This window comes from Podarcis bocagei (genome assembly GCF_964188305.1).
Source record: "Podarcis bocagei genome assembly, chromosome: 1".
Lineage (NCBI taxonomy): Eukaryota > Metazoa > Chordata > Lepidosauria > Squamata > Lacertidae > Podarcis > Podarcis bocagei.
This window is the reverse complement of record NC_138125.1, coordinates 28,558,301-28,571,196: the sequence shown is the minus strand read 5'-3', so window position 1 is coordinate 28,571,196 and position 12,896 is coordinate 28,558,301. Positions and strand designations below refer to the sequence as shown.

Genomic DNA, 12,896 nt, shown 5'->3' with positions numbered 1-12,896 from the left:
CCTCTGGACACGTTCCAGTTTGTCAGTGTCCTTCTTGAATTGTGGTGCCCAGAACTGGACACAGTACTCCAGGTGAGGTCTGACCAGAGCAGAATACAGTGGCACTATTACTTCCCTTGATCTAGATGCTATACTCCTATTGATGCGGCCCAGAATTGCATTGGCTTTTTTAGCTGCCGCGTCACACTGTTGGCTCATGTCAAGTTTGTGGTCAACCAAGACTCCTAGATCCTTTTCACATGTACTGCTCTCAAGCCAGGTGTCACCCATCTTGTATTTGTGCCTCTCATTTTTTTTGCCCAAGTGCAATACTTTACATTTCTCCCTGTTAAAATTCATTTTGTTTGTTTTTGCCCAGTTCTCTAATCTGTCAAGGTCGTTTTGAAGTGTGATCCTGTCCTCTGGGGTGTTAGCCACCCCTCCCAGTTTGGTGTCATCTGCAAATTTGATCAGGATGCCCTTGAGTCCATCATCCAAGTCGTTGATAAAGATGTTAAATAAGACCGGGCCCAAGACAGAACCCTGTGGCACCCCACTAGTCACTCTTCTCCAGGATGAAGAGGAACCATTGACGAGCACCCTTTGGGTTCGGTCAGTCAGCCAGTTACAAATCCACTGAGTGGTAGCAGAGTCAAGACCACATTTTACCAGCTTATTTACAAGAATATCATGGGGCACCTTGTCAAATGCCTTACTGAAATCAAGGTAGGCTATATCCACTGAGTTCCCTTCATCTACCAGGCTTGTAATTCTGTCAAAAAATGAGATCAGGTTAGTCTGACATGACTTATTTTTCAGAAATCCATGCTGACTATTGGTGATCACAGCATTCCTTTCTAGGTGCTCACAGACTGTTTGCTTAATGATCTGCTCCAGAATCTTCCCTGCTATTGATGTCAGACTGACTGGGCGGTAATTATTTGGGTCCTCTCTTTTCCCCTTTTTGAAAATAGGGACAACATTTGCCCTCCTCCAGTCTGCCGGGACTTCGCCTGTTCTCCAGGATTTCTCGAAGATGACTGCCAGTGGTTCTGAGATCACATCTGCCAGTTCTTTTAATACTCTTGGATGCAGTTCATCTGGCCCTGGAGACTTGAATACATCTAAACTAGCCAAATATTCTTGTACTGTCTCCTTAGTTATTCTGGGCTGTGTTTCCTTTGCTGAATCATTTGCTCCAAATTCTTCAGGTCAGGCATTGTTTTCTTTATCGGAGAAGACTGAGGCAAAGAAGGCATTGAGGAGTTCAGCCCTTTCTGTGTCCCCTGTTTGCATTTCACCATCTTCTCCTCTGAGTGACCCCACTGTTTCTTTGTTCTTCCTTTTGCTACGAACATACCCATAAAAGCCTTTTTTGTTGCTTTTAACCTCTCTAGCGAGCCTGAGTTCATTCTGTGCTTTAGCTTTTCTGACTTTGTGTCTACACGTGCTGGCTATTTGTTTGAATTCCTCTTTGGTGGTTTCCCCCCTTTTCCATTTTTTGTACACATCCTTTTTTAATCTTAATTCAGTTAAAAGTTCTTTAGATAGCCACCCTGGCTTCTTTAGGCACCTTCCATGTTTCCGTCTCATTGGTATTGCTTGACATTGTGCTTTTACTATCTCCCTCTTAACAAACTCCCAGCCATCATGAACTCCCTTTCCTTTTAGTATTGCTGTCCATGGGATCTCACCCAGCACTTCCCTAAGTTTTATGAAGTCGGCTTTCTTAAAGTCAAGAAATTGAGTCCTAGTATGCTTGGCTGCTCCTTTCCGCTGTATAGTAAACTTCAGAAGAGCATGATCACTCGCGCCTAATGATCCTTCCACATCTACCCCACTAACCAGGTCATCAACATTGGTTAGGACGAGATCTAAAATGGCTGTTCCTCTTGTTGCTTCTCCCACTTTCTGGACAATGAAGTTGTCTGCAAGGCCAGTGAGGAATCTGTTTGACCTTATGCTCTTGGCTGAGTTTGACGTCCAACAAATATCCGGGTAATTGAAGTCCCCCATTACTACTATCTCCCTTCCTTTTGCATGCTTGGCCATCTGTTCCAGGAAGGCATCATCTATGTCCTCCGTTTGGCTTGGGGATCTATAGTAAACTCCCACAATGAGGTCTCTGTTATTCTTCTCTCCCTTAATTTTGACCCAAATGCTCTCACATTGGCTTTGAGGTTCTAAATCTTGGATCTCTTCACAGGTATACACATCCCTGACATATAACGCCACTCCTCCTCCTTTCTTGTCTGGTCTGTTTCTCTGAAATAGATTGTATCCCCCCATTATTACATTCCAATCGTCCAATTCCCTGCATGTACAGTGCACAGGAATATGTAGGAGATGAATTGGTAAGAGAGTAAAGCTGCAGCATGCAGTGTGTCAGGGTGGGAATTAGGGATGCGGGAGAAATTGTATTCAGTTCACATTTAAAGGTGAATTTACCTAATCCACACTTTGCAAAACAAGATGCGAACCTTCAGCCTCTGAAATTCACACTTCCCCGATTTCTGCAGTGTAGTTCTCCAGACAAATACTGTAATGGGTACAAAAATGTAAAAGAATGAAATTTATTGTCTCCGCCTTTCCATTCCTCTCTCTCTTCTCTCACAATCTCTATATTGCCTATAACAGCAATGTCATGCTTTGGGTATGGCTAATTTGTCTGAACAGTTCTAGGATTTGAAAACTGAGTCTCTGTATGTTCTATTGAGAGAGGGATTTTTTTTTTAAAAAATGCAAATGCTATGGTAAAATGTGCATTGAACACATACATAGAATCATAGAACATGGTAAAAAACGTATTCAGGGAATTTGCAGGAAAACTGTGTATCAAAATGCATACATCAGGATAAATGAACACTAAAATGCTACTGAATTTTAATGAGGTTTGTGTTGTTGTTTTTTAAGGAAATGTTTTTCTACAAGCTGATGTAGAAATGTAGAGAAGTGAAATTAAGAATGTGAAGAAACTGAAAGAAAACTGAGTTTGACATACCCGCCCATCTGAGAAGCAGAGGAAACGGATGCGGCAACAAGTGTCAGGGAAGGAAGACAGCAAACAGGAAGGAGGGAGACAGAATGACTGACTGAGGGAGAAGTTGTCCTGTGATCTGCTGCTGATCCTTTTGACCCATCCACTTCACGCAGACTCACACCCCACATCCTAATTCTCCCCCCATTCTCCATCTCCTGCCAAACCCAGAAGCTTCTCCACCTTCCCTTTAAGGGCAAGGGCTAGAGGCAGCATTGAAGGAAGCTAGAGAGCCAAAAAGGTCACTATTTTTAAAGAGTAAGACTAATAAACTGGGAAAAGAAAACGAAACTGGGGACAAGAGAAAGAGCTTTCATAGGAAGATGTGAATGTGAAAGAATGTGAAAGGAATGAAAGACACTGGCAGCTTGGGGGGAAATAAGTGAAAGCTAAGTGTGAAAAGAACGAGATGAAATTACAGATCAGTTAAAAACAAAAACAAAAAACGCCAACCACTTTGAGAGGAAATAAAAAAAGTTCCTTCCAGTAGCACCTTAAAGACCAACTAAGTTAGTTGTTGGTATGAGCTTTCGTGTGCATGCACACTTCTTCAGATACCTCAAAATAAAAAAATTCCTTCCAGTAGCACCTTAAAGACCAACTAAGTTAGTTCTTGGTATGAGCTTTCGTGTGCATGCATGTATCTGAAGAAGTGTGCATGCACACGAAAGCTCATACCAAGAACTAACTTAGTTGGTCTTTAAGGTGCTACTGGAAGGAATTTTTTTATTTTGACTATGGCAGACCAACACGGCTACCTATCTACCACTTTGAGAGGAGTATGTGTATATTGGGTGAGGGTGGTGGTGGTGGAAGGTAGATAAAATAAAAAATAAAATGCCCTCCCCACTAAGAACTTCTGGGTCAGCAATTCTGCATAAAATGGGGAGGCTGAGTCACAAAATGTCTCATGCAGTCTGTACTTTTCTTTAAGAAAGATGAACTGTGGGCAAAGAATTTAGCAATTTAGAAAAGGGATTACTTAGCAATGGCGGCTGGGGGGGGGGAGAGTCTTTAATTGCCAGCTCATTCTGCCAACCCCTTTCTGCTGCCATTTTGTTATTGGCACCGCCATTTTGTGATGGGTGGGCTTCAGTCTCATTTTAGCCAGCTCAAGTGGATCCTGGGAGCAGAAAGCTAGAGAAACCCTGGCTTTAAGCATAATAAAGTGGGGGGGGGGGAGGTGTTTCAGGGATGTGCATGCTACTGTTGCCCTCCAAAAGTGGCAGGCAACTGTGTGAATTAGTAAACCACGAGTATGTGGAGAGTCCCCACATGTTTTGGAAAGCACCATTCTAAAACATGCAAGGAGCCTCTGCACACAGTTGCTCTCAAACTTATGGAGGGCTACAAAAATGAGAAGGGTGGAGCTAACATGTTCATTCATGTGCCTCTTTCCCTGTGTTTGCTATACACAGTTCCAGAATTCCTGAACAGAATTAAGGTGAGCTAACAGGCTTCGTATTTAACAGTGCAAAAAGGCAGGTTAAGCTTCTTTTCCAGTCCAGGGCATCAATGCCTGGGGGGGGGGGAGTAGTTAAGGAGAACAAGTCATCAACACATCAAAGGAAGATCCTTGGAGTTTGGACAAATGGGGGGGGGGGGTTGCCAGAGCCAGTGTGGTTAAGAGCAGTAGATTTGTAATCTGGGGAACCGGGTTCGCATCTCTGCTCCTCCACATGCAGCTGCTGGGTGACCTTGGGCTAGTCACACTTTTTTGAAGTATCTCAGCCCCACTCACCTCACAGAGTGTTTGTTGTGGGGGAGGAAGGGAAAGGAGATTGTTAGCCGCTTTGAGACTCCTTCGGGTAGTGATAAAGCGGGATATCAAATCCAAACTCTTCTTCTTCTACTGCCGTCGTGATGTCACACAGAAAAATATATTTTAAAAGCAAATGTTTGGAGGATGTGGGGCAAGTGGAACTTCTTAGCAGGCTGGCTGAGACAGAAGGGAAGGTGTTTTCTGCAAGTGTTACTGGGAAGAAGCCCCTCTTGAGATGTAAATGCTGTCAACTCTCCACAAACCCCAGGTGTAAATGTGTGAATAAAAATATTTCATGAAGACCCTAGCCTCTGTTGTGCATTTCCTCCCAAAGAAACACAAACCCTGGTTAAGTGCCAAGACTCCTGCAATCTCCCCACTCGGCAGAGACTGGAGTGGCCTGAAACATTATGTCTTGAAATGAGCAAGTAGTATTGTAATTCTGCTCTGCTATGAATTCCTCTTATTGTATTTCTCATGGTGGGTGAATCTTCCTATTTTGGTTTCTCTCAGGTTCCTCACTTTTCCAATCTTCAGTTCTCAACATTTCCATATCAGTTTGTGTTTTTTTTAAAAGTCCACCAGCATTTTAGTGTTAATTTCTTCTAATATACACACTTTTGCAAAGGAATTTCTTCTAGTATAATGCATTTTGATATGCTATTTTTGTACACATTACTTGGCTGGAGAACTGCATTGCCAAATTCAGAGATGTGTAAATTTTGATGCATGACTGTTTTTTTGCGTCTCGTCATTGTTTAGGAAAGTAGGTTCATATTTAAATGTGAACTGAATTGAAATCCTCCCGTCCCTAGTTATAAGCCACTTTAGGTATACCTATGTAGAACAGTGGCAACCATTACCATCACCATCTTAAAAACATCAACAACCCCAGAACAGTTCATTATTACTAGCTAAGCTTTCCCTAAATAAATTGATCTTAAGATGTGAATGAAAGAATTCTACACCAAATGCAGCATGGCATTTTGTAGAAGATATTTGCTCTCTTTTCAAGTGTCAATTATGCCTGATTTGACATGCCAAAATAAATGAAAATTGCTGGCCACAAAACCAGCGGTAGGGGTTCATAACAGTCACACAGCTTTTATATAATAATAGAGCACTTTTAATAGCAATTTTCCTGTGCTCAGACTGTTTCAAGTACATCACCTTTATAGCTCTTTCAACTTTGTAAGGTAAGTCATTACAATACATTATTCCAGTTTGGAGGTGATGGAGATTGAGACAGTGTCTTGCCTGAGCTCAGTGAATTCACAGGTGATTTGTTCCTGTGCTTGACTGCTATCCTATTCCCTCTCAAAGCCAATCCTAAATATTCTAGGCATTTGCAGGAATCATATTACATTCTTTCTGGCAAGATTTAACAAAACCCCTTTCTGCAATGTAATTCTAAAGCTACAAACAAGGTGATACAACAGTACTTATTTTATTGGGTGGGATTGGGGGTGGGGAGATTGTAATAGGTATTGAATCATGGCATCTAGTTCCCATGGTGATTGGCAGATGAACAGCAACATGTACAGAGAGATGCATATAGAAGTGTGTGTGGTGATGTTTCTCCCAATCTTGGCCCCATCTCCATGCACACGGTCATATTCCTTCTGCCACACCCATTCATCAACTGTGTGCATATAAGGAATATATTCTGTGATGCATAGCTGCATATGTGCAGGTCATGCACAGTAGGTGGAGGACATATTCCCGTTCTTCTGCACATTACTATGATAATGTGACAGCGCTCCTGACTCTTCTCTTCCTGTGCTCTCTTTACATGCAAAAAAAGCACTCTTCACAACTTCTCTTCCTCATAGTGCACCTGCTGCTTTGCAGAATATAAGGCAGGCACTCTGCCTCAAAAAATAAAAGCTCACAAAAGTCACAATCTAACATTCATTCTAACATTTGAGAATACTAAGGAAAAACCATCTTCTGCAGAAACTGCTGCTTGCCTTCTATCACTGTGCCATTGAGAGCGTGCTCACTTATGGCTTATGTGTGTGGTACGGAAGCTGTACTACCCAGGACAGGGTCGGGTTGTGAAGGGTTGTTAAGGCAGCAGAGAGCATTGTTGGCTGCCCACTCTCCACCTTAGAGCAGATTTATGCCACAAGGTGCCATAGGAAGGCACTGGACATAGTAAAAGATCCATCGCATCCTGGTCACTGTCTCTTCGAGCTCTTGCCGTCGGGACGGAGATACAGGACGATGAAGACAAGAACAAGCCATCTTAAGAACAGCTTCTTCTCCAGAGCGATCTCGGCCCTGAATGGGAAGCCCGGGCTTTGAAAGTCATCTAATCTCCCTTGCTATATTATACTGTATTGTTTAATTAGTGTTTTTATGGAGCAGTCAAGTAATTTCGTTGTCCCCGAAGGGGGCAATGGCAATAAAGATATTATTATTATTATTATTATCATCAACACAGGGGAAGCAACAAGAGGAGGGAAGAAGAAGAGGTAGGTGAAACAGGGAAGCAACACATAGGCGTTTCAGTCCTCCCAAGGTGGAAAAGTTGACTCAGACGGTAACACTGCAGTCCTATGCAAGTTTAGGCATAAGTTAAGCCCCACTGAGCTCTGTGGGACTTACTTCCTGGTATGCAAGCATAGTATTGTACCCTAAGGTTGCAATCCTATGTATATTTACTTGAAATCAGCATTTACTGCCAAGTAGGCAAGAATTTTATTGTATTGTTAGGCATTAATTGATAAAAAAGGGGGGAGGATTTCTCGTTCAGCTGTATGGGTCATAGTTTTTGTCAGAAATGCCAGTTCTTTTTAAACGTAAAAAGGAAACACAACTTCTCTTACATCATTACAGGCCAATCACAAAAGTGGCATCTTTATTCAACAAGATATAGTACAAAATGAATCTGTACATCTTTCTATTAACAGGATGTGTTTACAGTTATATTACACTTTTCCAGCCTTTATACTGCATCATCTTAAATACAAAAGAAAATTTACAAAACCCTTTATTCACTTTGTGATTTAGGCCAGCGTGAGACAAAGACTCTTCTCACTAGCCTTCTCCAACTGTATGCATTCAGTTGCAGCTCTCAAATCATGCCAATGCTTCAAAAAAGAAAAAGGAAGAAAAGTGGAAAGTAATTTGTTTGTCGTGCTGTTTAAAATATTAAAGAGTTGTTAAAGTAAGCTTCCATTCTTGTAACTTGGGTATGTGGGTTTTAGAAACAGCAAATTAACAGAGTGCAAGCTGTTGGCCCCAATCCATCTTACGTTGGACTTTCAGCCTGATCCTATGCTTATTTACTTGGAATTAAGTTCATTCGGTTCAACAGGGTGTATTCTTAGGCAAGCGTGCATAGGATTGTAACTTAAGTTTCACTTAAATCAGTGGAACCAGTCAGTTGCACCAGGGATGTGTGGGCTAGGGGTACATGACACTGGTGTGCTGGTGCTTTGTGTGCAAGCACTACTGCCTTGGTTTATACATACCACCCAGCCTCGTGTAATGATCAGTCACAACTAACTTCTTATTTGTTGGTTTAAGCAAGGGCTTGTTTAAAATACCTTGTGTCAAAGAAAACCCGAACTGGGCTCAACAGTGATGGCTACCTTGAGATGATGGACTGGGTGCTCTGTATTGTTTGGTTTGTTAAAACATAGTGGGGAAACAACTCTCTTTCAATTTTTCTCATCCCCCAGTAAGTAGTTAAAATATTAGAAGGCAAGCTTCCCCCACTTTATTTCCCCAAGGGTGTCAATCACAGAGTGAAGTATTTTCACACATACAGCCACATTGTGGAAAAGCAGATTAAGAAGCATCTGTGACAGCTACCATGAAGAGAAAGGCAGAGCTGAACTAACCCAACACAGATCTGTGGTGGGACATCCATTGCTACTTCTAATATGCTGTTTATTCCTGGTTTAGTGATTTAAGATTCGAGTAAACCCTTCACTCAAACACTGTCACTTAACGTGTGAAAGGAGAAATTTCTCATACATATGGATAGCACTAATTACATCCAGGGAAGCAAAATTCCAACGATATATAATTATAGTCTCTGAAACATGCTGCTGTTCACGTTCACAACATCTGGTACAGTGACAATTTTCAGAAAAGAGATGGATTAGAAAGACATAAGTTTCAGCAGATCCTTAGCCAAGTCCACTTATGTTCTGATCTATCTTGGATAAAAGAATCACAATTTGAACTCAACAATTTGATCCATGTCAAGCAATTCCATTTAGCTTAGATAATTTAAATCTACCTGCCCCTCTAAATAGCAAGAGGATGCTCTCTAAAATCACACCCCATGACAAAAAGTTTAAAAGGCAAAGCCTGCTTTACTAGCACCAACTGAATGCAAGCAATTTTATATTGATAGATGCTAGTCTTAATTTAAAAGGAAAATTAAAAGGTTAGTTCAAAACAAGAGGATGTTCAAAGATACTATATGTGGATAACCTAGACCTACTGATCTTTTCTTAAATCCCTGAGTTTGCTTGATGGTTCCCCCATATAACCTGCTGTCAGCTACATCAAATCTAAATGGATGCTATTTAAATAGCTTCAGCAATGGCAAATTCCATAAGGGAAACACACTTATTACTTATCTTGCATTTTAAAGGAGGAAAATAATTCAAAAGGGGAGATCATGTGTTTTGCTTATCTCAAGGTTTAGCTTTAGTATGGATGTGGTTATGAGGGCTATAGTTGCTATATCAAGTGGAAATTAAAGAGTGAGCCAACTATTATGTTCTTCAAGTGAATCAAAACAAATTTAAAGTGGTACAATTAGCAATTCTTTAAAAAGCTCCACAGAAGCAATAAAATGAGATAGTGGAGGGGAATATTTTGGAAATTTTGAAGAATTATGCAGTTACTAAGCTGTTCATTCCAAAGAAAGTATTGATTTTAACGTAGGAAACAACTGTATCACAATTTAGTCTCATTTGAAATCAAGCACACTTTTCTGGATTTTACCCTGTAGTAATTAACAAATGCACGAACAGAGAGACCATCACTTGCAACTGGAGCCTTGAATATTTTCAGTTACAGCTCCCACTTCCGAAGAGGCAAGCAGTTTGCTAAAGCTGTGGCTTGCCTCCAGGGCTGTGAAAGCTACTGAAACGCCAAAGGAATATCCCCCCCACACCCCTGTTGTTCCTTTGAACTGTAGCCTGTATGTAGGACCCAAATTATGATAAGGTTTTAGTTTTCGTTTGCACCTTGTCTATCTGATGTGCAGATTTTTTTGGGGGGAAAAAGCTTTCGGACCACCTACTAAGTTGTCCAACCTCATAATACTGTTAAGCTGCACAACACCCAGCTTCTAGAAGCTCTTCTCACAGATTCCAAGACATGTTAATGGAAGATAATCTTGCTCAATAGTATTCTAACATTTCAGAGCCATACGGTGTCTCTCTTTTAATGGAAGCCCTTGCTACTCCAACTATGCTTGTCTACTTGCTTACTAACAAAGACTGTTGGCATTTGAACAAGGCAAGATAAGGTGCTTTTGAGAAGCATGCAACGTACGCAGTCCAGACTCTAAACAACATTTAAATACCACATTGCTTTCAATGGTACCAACGGCTTATGTAATGATGCTCTAGAAACAGACACCTGTATATGCTACTGTAGTAGTTAAAAAAGGAACACGTTTCTGTGCATCCGTTGAGCCAGAAAATTATCCTTGCATCTTTGCTTCATGTAGTGACTTACTAAAAGAACAATGGGTTAAACAGCAAGTGTCCATAGTTGTCTTATAGCCTGGAAGATGTTGTTTGATTTGAGGCCAAAGAAAAACTTGTTGAGATTTGTTTTCGTACTACAACAGCTCTTATATGACATCAGAGTCTGGGGATCCTCTCACCCCTGAAACATATTCCTACTCTCTAAGGAGCTTAAAAATAATGTGTGCTGGAGCCAAACTGGTATAAATGGTGTGGGTGTTATTAACTGATACATTTAGAGTCGACTACTTTATGCTAATTGAGTGCTTTGCATCTCACGATAGCTAATGCAACAGAAATAGTAGTAACCAATTTTTAGATATGTAGATTGAGGTTACATTAATAACCCAAAGTTGCACAGTCTCCTACACCTACTGCAACCATCCTGTTTGGGAATTTGAAACCTGTGGGAATGCCCTCTTCACACAATGCATGCCAGCGTTGTCTTGCCATTTTCAGCTCAGTCTGAAGGGGGCTGCTTTCTATGCGCACAGGTTTTCCAACACAGGGACAAGATTGGATTCCCGCCTCCGAGGATGAAATCCTATGTGCATCGAAGAGATGATCACACATGAGCTGTGGAATGCTGCAAATGCCTGTGTTGCCATGGGGCCAGGGCTAGTGCCATACATTCCTGCAGGGCCCCTTCATGCATTTAGAACTGAATGCTTGAATAGAATTTGCAATATCAGGTTAAGACAAATCCGGCTCATTAGACCTGAATTATGATGGACTGGAAAAGCAACAGAAAAGAAAGACTGCCATAAAGATGCCTTCCGAGCTTAACAAAGCATTGGCTTTTTCTCCAGCCCACTATTTGGCTAATCTTGGCATATTTGTGGAACAAGAAAAGAAAAGAGGCTGAGTGAGCTTGGGTGGGGTGGAATCCTTACACGTCTCAGACAGGTTCTTGCAGTGTACATAATTCAAAAAAATCAGAATTCTGCACACGTTGCAGAGGACTTGTTCGTTAAAATATTTGTCATTTTATAAGTGCAATCATACTTCATCCACTGCTGTTAGGAAGAATTTGCCTAAGTGGGGAGGGGTAAGCACAGATCACCGAGAATAAGTATATTCATATTTACCGATAGTCTTTTTATCTGCTTCTTATGGACTGATATATCCAAATGAAAGCACCCACAGACACTCAAGGGTGGGAAATACTATTAAGGGATTAAGATGGTGTCAAAAGAATTGGGAAGAGAACCAGAAAAATAAATCAAGTTTATCACAATTGCAAACATACTCACATGGCCTTTTTTACTTAGAAGAAAAGCAGAGGCTTGACTTTCTGGAACAAAGACTCGACTATAAGTTTCCTTTCTGTGTAGGGCAACCTCCACCACAATCATCACCTGAACTATTGAGACACAACTGAAAAAGGGCACTGAACAATCTGGTACAGCAGGCATCACTTCTGTGTTTCACAAAAGCTGTTTCGTTATTCCACTGGCACTGAAATAACATTCAACTCCGCATTGAGAAAATATACATATCCCTGAAAAAAGAAAGGTAAGAGTCCTAAGCGACTTTTGGAACGCAACACTCTTTTGCACCTCCCTTGCAGATGTGGCCCATTCATGGGGTGTCCTAAAACCACACAAAACAGTCCCGGCTGGAAAATCCAGTTCACTTCGCTGAGGCTCCTGCTATTGCGGTGGCTGATGCTCTGGGGGAGGATCCTGGAGAGGCACAGCTGGCCGGGGCCCTGCCGGCCTGGGAATTGCCTGGTGCTGCCTCTGCCTGTAAGCAATGACTGTGCCCAAGAGTAAAGCAATGATGGTCATGAGGTAAAGGTCCCACTCAGGTCCCAAGAGCTGGTCCATGTCAAGGTGTGAGAACACTTCTTTGATCTAAACAAAAAAAACAGACAAAGCGAGAGGCATTCAGTCCTCAGCTGCTGTCCACAATTTCAATAGCTTCCTGTCCCTTATGTGAACAAGAATGTTAAAAGGTAAAGGTAAAGGTACCCCTGACAGTTAAATCCACTCACGAACAACTCTGGGGTTGCGGCGCTCATCTCGCTCTACAAGCCAAGGGAGCTGGCGTCTGTCCACAGACCGTTTTCCGGGTCATGTGGCCAGCATGACTAAGTCACTTATGGCAAAGCCAGAGCAGCACATGGAAACGCTGTTTACCTTCCCGCCAGAGCGGTACCTATTTATCTACTTGCACTGTGTGCTTTTGAACTGCCAAGTTGGCAGGAGCTGGGACTGAGCAATGGGAACTCACCCTATTGCAGGGCCTCGAACTGCCGACCTTTCGATCAGTAAGTCCAAGTGGTACAGTGGTTTAAACCACAGCGCCACCCACGTCCCTGAACAAGAATGTTACTGGGTGTAAACCTTGCCTTTTCAATGGGCAACTTATCTGTGGCAACCTTGCAGCCAGG

General features: G+C 41.9%; 1 protein-coding gene across 1 annotated transcript in view; it reads right to left on the bottom strand.

Moving 5' to 3' along the window:
- Positions 1 to 7,610: 7,610 nt before the first annotated feature.
- Positions 7,611 to 12,896, bottom strand: part of SEL1L (SEL1L adaptor subunit of SYVN1 ubiquitin ligase) — a 37,760-nt gene continuing 32,474 nt past the window's right edge. The window contains exon 21 of the mRNA XM_081172996.1: positions 7,611 to 12,357. Coding sequence (XP_081029122.1) covers positions 12,154 to 12,357 — 204 coding nt within the window. The 3' untranslated portion in view covers positions 7,611 to 12,153. The remainder of the gene's footprint in view (positions 12,358 to 12,896) is intronic.